Source organism: Lagenorhynchus albirostris, chromosome 1, assembly GCF_949774975.1.
Source record: "Lagenorhynchus albirostris chromosome 1, mLagAlb1.1, whole genome shotgun sequence".
Classification (NCBI taxonomy): domain Eukaryota; kingdom Metazoa; phylum Chordata; class Mammalia; order Artiodactyla; family Delphinidae; genus Lagenorhynchus; species Lagenorhynchus albirostris.
Genome location: NC_083095.1, coordinates 54,600,252 through 54,613,471, shown reverse-complemented (window position 1 = coordinate 54,613,471; position 13,220 = coordinate 54,600,252). Strand labels below are relative to the sequence as shown.

The following is a 13,220-nucleotide window of genomic DNA, read 5'->3' as shown; positions in this document are numbered from 1 at the left end:
CTATATATTTTTTTAATTAGTAAAGAACAGTAAATTTTACACAGAAGTAGATTTTTCTCTATAATTTCTTATAGTAAAAAATCCCAAAATTAAAAAATATTTTGACACGAATTTTACTTTTTGTATTGGAATTAAAATCTTAAGGTGTGGTATTTTAGTTTCTCTTTGTGTTTTGAAATTATCTTGCAGTGTTGTGTTATTTTGAATGACTAAATGAAGAAACTTTAGTGTATTGAGGATTTAATATTCAAATTGAAGAAAATATAGAGACAAATCTGAGTTTTAGAATATTTGCTTTTGTAATAATTATATTGTTTTTCTTATCTCTATCCAATATTCACATTCTTGGAAAAGAATTCTCAGCACCTTTTTGTCTGATCAGTCTTTCTGTGGTACTGTATTTTTCCTGGAAAAAATTAATTAGCTGAAAGACTCAGGAGACTTTATGCTTATTAAGAAACATTCAGCAAGCTGACATACTGACTTGTACTTTATTTTATTCATAACAGAATTAAAAGAAGAAATTTTAAATAGGTATACTACTTTATTATTTCTTCTTGCAGTTTTCTGTTTTTATTATTTTTGATCTTAAAAGCACTGGCAAGAAATCCATTTTCCAGAACTGTTTCCAATTATTTGAAGAAATAAAATGATTTTCTTAAAGGCATCTTCCTTTTTTCTCATTTATCTTAGCTTGTAGCTAGGAAGTTTTTAGATGATGAAGCAGAACTTTCCCAAGAAGATGCAGAATGTGTTTCATCAGATGAAAATGATGAGTCAGAAAATGAACAGGATTCCTCATTACTTGACTTTTTAAATGATGAGACTCAACTGTCACAGGCTATAAATGGTAAGTGATATAATGATGCTTCTTTTTCTTTTGATTTTCAATGCCTTTAATGTGGTTATACTTAAATATTCTAGTCAGTTTCCAAAGAACTTTGACTTTAAAGGGAATTAAATTTGTCGTGTGTAAAATACTTGGTCATTTTCATTCAAATTCTGTTAATATTTGCTTTATGTGAGAGTTGATTGTTTATAGGCTTCTGCTAATTTGCTTATGTCTCTCCAGAATGACCTAGTTGGCTCAATGTCAGATGTTCATTTAAACAAGTATTTAGTGCCTACTATGTGCCCAGTACTATGTAAGGTTCTTGAGAAAGCTGCATCTGTGAGCGAAATGGACAAAACCCCCTTCCCTTATGAAGCTTACATTTGAATGGAAGAAGACAAGCAATATACATAATAACTAAATTATTTAGTGTAAGATGAAAACTTTACAGAAAAACAAAAAGAGTTGAGTAAGATGAAGATTTGGAGTGGCAGAAGTTAGGGGTATTAACAGATAAGCTGCAAATTTAAGTAAGGTAATTAGGGGTAGCCCACATTGAGAAGGTGACATTTAATCAAAGCCTAGAAGGAGATGAGGAATCCAGCAGTGTGACACAAAGCTAAATTTAAAACCAGCTGAGACACAAAGCTAAATTTATTAAATTTGCTAAGGTACGGGAGATCTACTTTTAGAAAACAGTCTCCCCAAACAATGCCTGAGCAGGTCTTCTATACAATATATTAAGAGCAGATGATTCAGATTGGCTTTAATAGAAATGGGAAAGATTGTGGTGGGCTCTTCTGTATTCTTATCCTTCACAAATCTTGCCATTATTCTGCTCCTGCAGTGCCTGATACGATTTGAAACAGCAAAGTTTCCCAAGGTCCGTGACTTTAAAGAAAAAAGGCTTTAAATACAAAATTATCGGTACCATGTCGCCGATACTGATATGATTTGCAGAATAAGGTTTCTTTTGCAGGTCTGTAGTGTTGTATAATCTGGTGGGAGAATGTTGATGCAAAGATGACAACCAATATGAAGGCCCTGAAGCAGGAGTGTGCCTGGCTTGTTCAAGGGAATAGCATTGTGACTGGAATTGAATGAGTGAGAAGGGAAGTAGTTGCAAGTGAGATCAGAGAGTAATGAATGAGCAGCCAGCTCATATTAAGTAGTATAGCTCTAGCTTCTGTGTTGAGAACAGTCTATTTGGGAGCAAAGGTGGAAAAAGAGACCATTTAGGAGGCCATCGCAGTAATCTAATCAAGGAATGTTAGTGGCTTCTACCAAGGTGGGGGCAGTGTGAGGGTGAGAAAGATTGGATTCTGGCTATGTACAGCTGATGGGATTTTCTGATGGATTAGAGAGAAAAAGAGGGAGTCAGTGGGCTTGAGCAGCAAGAAGGACTTTAGTTGCTGCAATTGGGAAGGTTGAAGGTGGAGCAGTTGGGATGGAGAGTAGGGAGATCTGAAACTCCATTTAGAAACAGTATGTTTGAAACGTAGGATTTCAAAGTTTTTTTTTTTTTAAGAAAATCTCAAAATCCACATTACCTTTTTTTTTTTAAGCCTCATTTCTTAGGTACTCTTTGCTATATAACTTTAAAAAATGATAGGCCTATGAATCTCACATGAATTATGCTTTGTGGAAAAAGCCATATTCAAAAGGTTACATACTATATACTTTGACTTATATGACATTCTGGAAAAGGTAAAACTATGGCAACAGCAAATAGAATAGTGGTTGCCATAACTATGCATTTGTCAAGACTCAGAATTATACCCTAAAGAGGATGGATTTTATTGTATATGCATTATACCAAAAAAAAAATCTATAAAACAAACGAAAAAATATCTCTGAAAGCTCCTTGATTGAGTCCTTTTAAACAGTAAACTGGAAATAAAGATCTCACTAAATTTTGTAGGGATTTATCATGAGTAAGAAGTGGGTAGTTAAGTCAGGAGAATATCTAATAGTTGAAGCTAGCTATGGAATGGAGATAAGGGAAATATTATTCAAAGAAAAGCTTATACATCTTGTCCCAAGCATGATAGTCATTAAATTAGCAATGTTATCCCTCAAAATAACCTGTTAATTAATTTAATCACTCCAAAAATATGTAAGGGGAAATGAGAGACAAAAATTAAAGTTGATTTCTGATTACAACCTTAAAAAAAAAGATAAGCATAAATAAAAACCTGTGTTTCCTAGTTTTTGCTTGACTGAAAATTATGAAACATACTTACTATTGGTTGTGGCTTTTGATGTTTTTAAGTATAGGTTTTTTTTGCCTGGATTTTTTATGTTTTAGTTTTATAGAATGCTTTCTATAAATCAGATACAGTTCTAAGGTCTTTGTGTACATTTATTTCTCATGAAAAGGCACTCTCCTAATCTTCGTTATCAGAGAAGAGAGATAGCTAAGGCAGAGAGCTTAAATAAATTGTCCATGATCACCCAACTAGATGGTCTGTCAAAGGCAAAACTCCTAACTTTGCATTTTTGAATAATTATTTTTAGACATGTTTCAATATATATTAAATATCTTTTGTGTAAAATAGTTCCACAAGTTTTGAATCATGTGAATTTGGGATAGGTCAAAGTTAAATACTTTGTTAGTTTTCATTTAAATAATTTTGCTATTTGAAATTTTTTTTTATCTCTACACAGATTCTGAAATGAGAGCTATTTACATGAAATCTGTGCGAAGTCCTCTGATGAACAATCGGTACAAAATGGTCCATAAGAAACATAACAACATAAACATTTTCTCACAGGTATGAACTATAGAAGTATAGTGGAGAATTTCCTGGTGGTGGTGTTGAAATATATCCCTGTTAATGAAGCTTTCATTTTGTTTCTAAAATTGGACCATCAGAACTATTTGCAATAATTTCTACCCTGAGTAAGGAAGGTGGGCTAAATGAATTCTCAAAATCCCTTTTAGTCCTAATTTGATCAAATTATCCTTTTGTTAACTTGAGCTAATTAGAATATACTTTTTTTAATTTTTTTTAAATTTATTTTTTGGCTGCATTGGGTCTTCATTGCTGCGTGTGGGCTTTCTCTAGTTGCGGTGAGTGGGGGCTACTCTTTGTTGCGGTGCGCTGGCTTCTCATTGTGGTGGCTTCTCTTGTTGTGGAGCATGGGCTCTAGGCGCATGGGCTTCAGGAGTTGTGGCTCGTGGGCTCAGTAGTTGTGGCACATGGGCTTAGCTGCTCTGCGGCATGTGGGATCTTCCTGGACCAGGGCTCGAACCCATGTCCCCTGCATTGGCAGGCGGATTCTCAACCACCGCGCCACCAGGGAAGCCCTAGAATATACTCTTAAGTTGTTTTCCAATTAGGAGAATACTTAAAGGAAGTGAATAGAACTTTATCATCTACTAGTTAAAATTTTAATTCTTCTGTGTTGTCATATTTCTCTTGAAAATTAAGTTTTTCATAAAAATGGTATATCCTAAAAACCATAGATTATTTTTCATTTATGGATAACAATTTCATATTAGCCTTATTTGTTTATAAATTGCCATATTCACCTTGGAAATATGGTCACTCTTATCTCTGTACTTTCATTGTGTTTATTATATAACATTTATCACATTGTTTATAAATTACTGTTTATTTTTCTGGCTACTTGCACTAGACTGTAAATTTCTAGAGGGTAAATCATTTTTTTTATTCCCAAACTCCTCATTTTCTTCCATAAAGAATATAATCAGAAAGAAGATGTGGTATATATATAAAATGGAATATTACTCAGCCATAGAAAAGAATGAAATTTTGCCATTTGTGACAACATGGATGGACCTAGAGGGCATTACACTAAGTGAAAGAAGTCAGACAGAGAAAGACAAATACTGTATGATTTCACTTATATGTGGAATCTGAAAAACAAATGAACCAACATAAAAAAGAAACAATCATAGACACAGAGAACAAACAGGTGGTTGCCAGTGGGGAGTTGGGGGAGGAGAGAAATAGGTGAGGGAGATTAAGAGGTACAAACTTCCAGTTGCAAAATAAATATCATAGGTATAAAATGTACAGTGTGGGGAATATAGTCAATAATTATGTAATATCTTTGTACACATTGTAACTAGACTTATCCTGGTGATCATTTTGAAATGTATGTTATGTAACAGGAACTAACATTGTATTGTAGGTTAATTATACTTCAAAAACAAACAAACTAACTCATACAAAAAGAGACCAAATTTATGGTTACCAGAGGTAGGGGAGTGGTGTAGGGGGAAGGAGAATTGGATGATGGTAGTCAAAATGTACAAACTTCCAGTTATAAGATAAATAAGTACTCAGGATGTGATGTACAACATGATAAACATAATTAACACTGCTGTAGGTTAAATATGAAAATTGTCAAGAGAGTAAATCCTAAGAGCTCTCACCACAAGGAAAAACTTTTTTTTTCTATTTCTTTAATTTTGTATCTGTATGAGATGATGGATGTTCACTAAACTTATTTCATGATGTAATAAGTCAAATCATTATGCTGTACACCTTAGACTTATACAGTGTTGTATGTCAATTATATCTCAATAAAACTGGAAGAAAAAAGAATATGCTCAATATATGTTAGTGAGCAAGTGACTGACTTAATAAAGTAAGTGAAATAAATATTCAGAAAGATACCATGAACTTAAAAGAATATGTTAAAACATGCTGATTTTATGAAATTTATAATATTCTTATTTTGTATTTGTATTGTAGATTCCTGAGCAAGATGAAACCTATTTAGAAGACAGTTTTTGTGTTGATGAAGAGGAGTCTTGCAAAAGCCAATCAAGTGAAGAAGTCTGTGTTGATTTTAACCTAATAACTGAAGATTGCTTTGCAAGTAGGAGTAAAAAATATAAAACCCGACGTGCAGTAAAGCTAAAACAAATGAAGATGAGACAAAACTGTGCATCTTCAAAAAAAAAATTATGCAGAATTATTTTACCAGATGATTCAAGTGAGGAGGAAAACGATGTAAATGATAAACAGGAATCCAGCACTGTGATTAATCCAAGTGCAGTTACCAAGAGTGAACAACAAAACCACTGTTTGAATTTAGTGCCTTCTGGGTCTTCATTGCAGTCCAGGGACCACTGTAATCCAGTTGTTAATCAGTCGCCAAACCAGAGACAACAGACACCGCTTAATTTAAAGGTTACAGTTTCCGATGTCTCAGACTTCAAACCTCAGAGCCGTACTAAAATTGAACCTACCTCATCATCATTCACTACTGTTGATTCACAGAAAGACTGTAGAAAATTTCCAATTCAGTTGAAGGTATGAATCGGATTAGAGAAAAAAAGGCTTCGTATGTTTACCAAAGCGTTTTCTTTGGTTTGTTTTTCTTTCTTTTGTGTTAAATAACTAGGTCAAAGAAAAATTAGCAAGTGATAAAATTCTTCAGACAAGAAACCAGCACACTAAATTTTATAGCTGATTTGTAGAATGCTTATTTTTAAAATGTGTTAATAGTTTTCTGTAAGGAAACCTGCTAATTTTATAAAAAGGATATAGGAAATGGGCTTCCTACAAGGTAAAATTAACAGAAATTAAATCTCAGAACTAGTTTCTCCAGATTTTTTCTTTCCCTCTCTGAAGGCTTCTGGTATGTAACTCTCATCTACTTATTGGGGTGAGGAGTTTAGGGGTACCAGCTGATTTCCTTCCTTTGAATTTCTTTCCTTCCAGAATGGTTACTATTGATGAAGTAATCCCTAAAATCATTTTCAGTTTTTAAGAGTTCATAGTTGCAGTAGTTTTGCTAAAATAGGGGTTAAAGTCATAGTAATAGGAATCCCTAGACCTAGACTTAGATTTCTCTTTTATTCGAGGTGTTTCAGCCCATTCCACCTTAGCAACATGCTCCAGTGTCCGCACAATGGCCCTCAAATTGGCATTTCTAGTTGTAAATTATCTCCAGGCCTTTTTTGCACAAAGTTATTTCTGGAAGGCATAATTAGATAAAATTGACTAGATTAAGTCTTATAAATAGATTGGAGAAGAGCAAAGTACTTAATTTCCCTGAGCCTCGGTATTCTCAGCTGTATTAGAAAGATAGTAATCCCAAGGGTCAGGGTAGGTAATACTTGCACAGTACTTTCAAAACCAGTAAGCACTCTCTACATTTCTACTTTGCCATGCTGTAACTAAAAAAAATAGATATAGGCTAGTAATATTTTGAGGACTGTGAAAAAGGATAGAGTTTTAACAGAAATGTGTTTTAACTTTTCCTCTACTATCTAATACTATACATATAGTATGATTCTTCTTCAGATTAGGAGGGGAAGGAATTTGAGATAAATTTGAGAAGACAGAAAATAGACTAAATATCCTGTCAAAAACTGTTAGATACTAAAAATGTTAATACTTATTTTGTCATGTGTATTGCAGACAGTATTCCTTGTTTGTCATTTGCCTTTGTTTTGTTTAATAGTGGGTTTTGCCACAGGAAAATTTAACTTTTTTATACAGTTCCAATTTTTTTCTTTATAGTTTCTGACATCAGTGTCATGTTTAAAAAGCCATTTTGTACTCCAAGATAACGAAATAGTTCCAATATTTCCTTTTGGTTCTTTAGTGTTCATTTCTTCCTTCATGACATTTATTCCTTTTCTTAAAAAATTGAATATTAAATATATTTTAAAGATTATTCTGAGTGATTAGGACTTCCTCTTTAGCTTAGAATACAGAAAGCTGGAAAGAGCATTGCTCCCATCCTTGTAACAACAGCCAAAAAACCAGATAATCTACAAAATCATAAGTTTATTTGGATCTGAGGTTGCAGGACAGCCAATTAGCCTGATATCTAAGGAGACAAGTGCCTCCAAGGAGAGACTTGATGATTTGGGACAGTCACTGGGCACTGTATAATCTGGCAAGAAGAATTCAGCTAAAACATTAATGAATTGCAAAAGGCAACAGGATAGCATGAGCGTTTAGAACCCCTGGGAGTTGCAGAGAGAAGGGTAATTCACAACCACTCGTGGGCTCTTTTCCACATAGTCATCAGATGGTCACAAGAAAGATTGAGAATCAGAGAAAACCTCCTTCCCAGTGCAGGCCTTGGGGAAGTGACCAGAAGCTACTGTGGAAAAGGCACCAAACCCCATCTAGTTCCTTCTCCCCTATTTCCCCTATGGAACAAAAAGCATTAAACTACTGGGGGAAGAACAGCAAACCCTAAGGGCTTAGGTGAAGACCCTTTGCAGATGGAGGAAAGGAATAAGAGAGAAATGCTCTACATCTGAGAAAGGGGCAGGAAAACATCTTGGGCCCAGAGCATTAGAGATCTCTAACCACTGGGGGCAGGGAGAGGGGGAGGATCATTGAGAAGTTCCCACCTCTGAGATCCAGGGACACAATTCCTGCCCAAGACAGGCTGAACCAGGACAATAGAAACCCCCCTCCCCCCGCCTGTCCCCACACTCCTAGCACTCCCTCCAACCAGGCTAGCAAGCAGTAAGTGAGAAATAAAAGCAATCTACTGCTGAGAGAGAGACAAGAGTATGGGGAGAAAAACTCTGAGGCACAGGTTTACAAAGAAAAGTTAGAATATTTAGAAAAATCACCTGGCAAACGAGCCCAGACCTCAGCTCAGTTTGAAAGGACTTTGTGATGTTTTGTCATGGGTCCAAAGCTATTTCTGTACTTTGGTAGAGCTCATATTTACCTCAATCACTACTCTCCTACACAAGATGTTTGGCTTTCAACCAAAAGTTACAAGATACATAGAAGGAAGAAAAAAACACATTCTCAAGAACCAGACTCAGATATGACCCAGACATTGGAACTATCAGACAGGGAATTTAGAATAACCATGATTAACATGTTAAAGGCACTAGTGGAAAAGTCAAACAAACATGCATGAACAGAAAGGGAATATCATCCAAGAAATGGAATATATAAAGAACAATAAAGTGGAAATGCTAGAAATGGAAAACATGGTAAAAGAGATGAAGAATGTCTGCAATAGGCCCATCAGTAGACTCAATGCAGCCATGGAAAGAACCAACAAACTTAAAGCTAGGTCAATAAAATTACCCAATCAGAAATATAAAGAAAGAGTGAAAAAACAGAATGGAGCATCCAGGAGCTGTGGGAATGTAAGCAGTAGCCTAAGATACATGTAATTGGAATTAAGGAGAAAAGAGAGCAAGTAGAAGATATAGTTGAACAAGCAATGGCTGAGGATTTTCCAAAGTTAATCAACATTGGCATACAAGTATCTGAGTCTCTGGTTTCAATTATTATGGGTATGTTACCTAGGAGTGGAATTCCTGGGCCACATGGTAATTCTTTAATTTTGAGAACTCTCCCCACAGTGGCCTCACCATTTTTCATTCCCACCAGCAATGTACATTCCAGGTTTTTTCACATTCTCATCAACACATTTTCCTTTTTAAAAAATTCTAGCCATCCTACAAGGTGTTAAGTGGTAGCTTGGTCCTTCATCTACATAGTCACTTTGCTGATGTTGAAGGAAGAAAAAAAAGTATCAATAAGAAAAATCAGCCTAGGAGTTAGAAGTTTATGGCGCTAACATATATATAACTGATCGTGACTGATGTTTTCTGCTTTTCAGGATACTAGTGCTCTGGAGGATTCTGGCACTTCAGGGGCATACTGTTCCAACTCACGACCACGCTTGGCTGGCACGCCTGCTTCTCTTAGACTTCCACAGCAAGGCCAAAGAACTTGTATTCTTGTAGACAGTCGTGAAATCACTTCTGGTTCAGAAGTAATTTCTTCCCTAAGAGCAGTTCATGGCTTACAGGTAGAGGTTTGTCCTCTTAATGGTTGTGATTATATTGTGAGTAACCGCATGGTGGTGGAAAGGAGGTCTCAATCTGAGATGTTAAATAGTACCAATAAGAACAAGCTCATTGAACAGATCCAGTACCTACAGAGCATGTTTGAAAGAATATGTGTGATTGTGGAAAAGGACAGAGAAAAAACAGGTTTGTATTTTTAAATGGTTTTGTTTATAAGGCTGTAAAGGAACCTATTATTTGGTTCATTATCCTACTGTCAGGATGTGGGAAGCTCTTAAAATGTAAATACCTGACTCATGAATGTCATTTCATATTTACATAATGCCATAATGTTTTTCATTAGTCATTGTGTTTAAATGCAGCTTGTGAGAATCGAAGGGTGAGAAATTGAAGGCAAGTGAACCAAGTCTTTTTCTGGGAGCCGCAGAAAGGGTGAGGGGCCCTAAATAAGGCAGCAGTGGGGGAAAGGAGGAATCAGGAGGGAAGTGAAATCAGGAGGTAGCAGGAGTAAGTGGGAGCAATCAAGAATTACTATTGAGCTGAACAGTCTCTTGATTACTGGGCAGTTAGGTAGTGGTGCTGTTCATTGAAATTATGAATATCAGAGAAACAGCAGATTTGAGGGACAAAGAGAGGTTTAACTTTGAATATGTTCAGTTCTCAATGGGTCACTAAAATGGATGCTTAGGATATATTAAAAAATGCAGGCTTGGAGCTTCAGTTAGGGCATTTTTATGGGTAATGTTTAATTGTAATGGGGAGCCCCTGAGAATAGTGAAAAGATCATAGGATATGGGATCAGAAGATGCACTGAGTTCTGGTGTCTCTATAGCTATGTGATACTGCATTGACAAATCACTCCCTCTGAGGAGTTAATAATATACTTTTCCTACTCATCCCGGGGTGTTATGAGGATTAAGTGAAATCATGCAGCTGAAAGCCGCTATGGAAGAATTCAAGGATTATACAGTCATTATGTAAAAGAAAATAATGTAGTTTACATAAAACACTGGTTCAATTTGAGCAACGTACTTTTCATCGCCACTGTCGCTACTGAACCATGTGACCTTGGATAAGTCATTCTGTCTTTCAGTAACCCAAATTTTTTTTTCTTTTTTAATTTGACAAGTGAGGGCTTTAGATTAAGTGATCTTTTGGGTCTTTCTAGCGTTAAAATTCTATAAGTTACTCTTTACTAACATATCCTTTATAAAGGAAATAGATTTGGAATAAAAATTAAAGTAATATGGCAAAAGTTACAGAAAAACATCTTTTTTTTGGCTTAAGGAAGAATGCCAAAAAAAGGATGTAGGTGGAACATGGAAAGAAAATGAATGGGAAAAGTCGGGAAGTAAATTAATAGGCAGCAGTTAAAGTTATAATGGGTATGCAGGGTATTGAGGTACTCTTGGAATAAATACATGATAATTTTATATCAGTTAGAAGTAATACTTAATGAACCCTTCGGCAATGCTACCATTATGAATTTTAGAGATAAGTAATATGGTCTTGGCCTTTAGGAATGAATTATCTAGGGATATAAACTCTCCCCTGCCTACTCACCTTCTTCTGTAGATTCCAGTTTAAGACACTCATAAAGACCGTTCTCCTTATTTTCTATTTGAGGATCACTTGAAATTTTCAGCGGTAGGGTTTCTCATTAGCATAATGTGGCACTAGTTTGCTTAATGATGTAGATCTTGGGATTTTAATAATATATAGTATTAATGGTCCTACTTAATGTAACTTACTAAGGTTTGCATTTTCCTAAATGTAAAATATTTAGGAGACACATCCAGGATGTTTAGGAGAACAAAGAGCTATGACAGCCTGCTGACTACCTTAACTGGTGCTGGAATCCGAATTCTTTTCAGTTCCTGCCAAGAAGAAACTGCAGATTTGCTAAAGGAATTGTCTTTAGTGGAACAAAGAAAGAATGTTGGTATTCATGTTTCAACAGTGGTGAACAGTAATAAATGTGAGGCACTTCAATTTTATCTCAGTATTCCCAATATAAGTTATATAGCTGCACTGAATATGTGTCACCAGTTTTCATCTGTGAAAAAGATGACAAATAGGTATGTGTTTTAATATTTATTTATTTGGTTGCGCAGGGTCTTATTTATAGCAGGTGGGCTCCTTAGTTGCAGCACACGGGCTCCGTAGTTGCAGCACACGGGCTCCTTAGTTGTGGCATGTGAACTCTTAGTTGTGGCATGCATGTGGGATCTAGTTCCCTGACCAGGGATCGAACCCGGTCCCCCTGCATTGGGAGCACAGAGTCCTATTCACTGCACCACCAGGGAAGTCCCTGATTTAATATTTTTAAATGGTTACTTTAAAATCATCCTTGAAGGCATTTCATAGGGATTTTTTTTTTTTTTTTTTTTTGCGGTACGCGGGCCTCTCACTGTTGTGGCCTCTCCCGTTGCGGAGCACAGGCTCCGGACGCACAGGCTTAGTAGTCGTGGCACACGGGCTTAGTTGCTCCGCGGCATGTGGGATCTTTCCGGACTGGGGCACGAACCCGTGTCCCCTGCATCGGCAGGTGGACTCTCAACCACTGCACCACCAGGGAAGCCCCCATAGGAATTTTAATATTTTTAAAAATAAAGAGGTATAGTGCCTGTTAGATTCTTTCATTCAGTAAAGACTTTGCTTGTCAACATGTAACAGTCACTGCATTAAGCTGAGGACATTAATGGAAGGAAAAAAAAAACGTAGGCATTGTCTTTGAGTAGCTTAGAGCCCTGTGGGCAGACAGACAGCACTTAATTTGATCTTGCAGTCTCACATTTCTGGGCTGGTTAGTTCTGTAACTAGAAAAATGTTCAAGTTGAAAATTTTAGTAGGCTCTAATGATTTTATTGCTTGAAAATCAAACGAAGGCTTTAGAAAATAGGTTAAACTAAAGGCTCAAATAAGATGTTGAAATTATTATTATAAATGATTTTAAATATAGGGAATAGGCTTTTGTTTTATTTAAACTAATGCTAAGACATAATCAACTGAATGTAGAAAACTTGGGAAAAAATGATTTTCTTAAAGGATTTTATGTTTGGTATTCTTTAAGAATATTGAATTTTATAAGTCAGAAGTTTTAGTATAATGTTTTTGTTTATTTTTCAGCTCACCTCAGGAAATCTCCATGTATGCACAAGTAACTCATCAAAAAGCTGAGGAGATCTATAGATATATTCACTATATATTTGACATGCAAATGTTGCCAAATGATCTTAACAAAGGTAGTTTTAAATCTGATGCATGATCAGACTGCTCAGGGTGGGTTATCAAAGAACCCTCACAATACTAAATGCACTTCAATAATCATTGCTGTGGGTTGTGATTATCAGTTTAAAATATATTAATATTTCCATATCTGTTATTTTACACTGTGTACATTTTTATTTATATAGAATATATAAATGATTAAAAAATCTGATGTTTAATAATCATTTTGGTTAGATAATAAAACTTTTTTATTGAACAAAAAGCTTATTGAAGGTACTATTAAGTAAAAGCTAGAGTGAAAGATATATTTTAGAATTTTCCCAAAGATTATAGTGCTATCATTGTCATTTGTTAGCATTATAGGTTGATGTG

General features: G+C 35.4%; 1 protein-coding gene across 1 annotated transcript in view; it reads left to right on the top strand.

The window, feature by feature from the left end:
• The window catches only part of FANCM (FA complementation group M), a 51,353-nt gene extending 38,358 nt beyond the window's left edge, over positions 1–12,995 (top strand). The window contains exons 18-23 of the mRNA XM_060167592.1: positions 694–850; positions 3,500–3,606; positions 5,560–6,123; positions 9,428–9,803; positions 11,404–11,695; positions 12,747–12,995. Of these exons, the coding sequence (XP_060023575.1) occupies positions 694–850; positions 3,500–3,606; positions 5,560–6,123; positions 9,428–9,803; positions 11,404–11,695; positions 12,747–12,885 (1,635 nt within the window). The 3' untranslated portion in view covers positions 12,886–12,995. The remainder of the gene's footprint in view (positions 1–693; positions 851–3,499; positions 3,607–5,559; positions 6,124–9,427; positions 9,804–11,403; positions 11,696–12,746) is intronic.
• Positions 12,996–13,220: the final 225 nt, after the last annotated feature.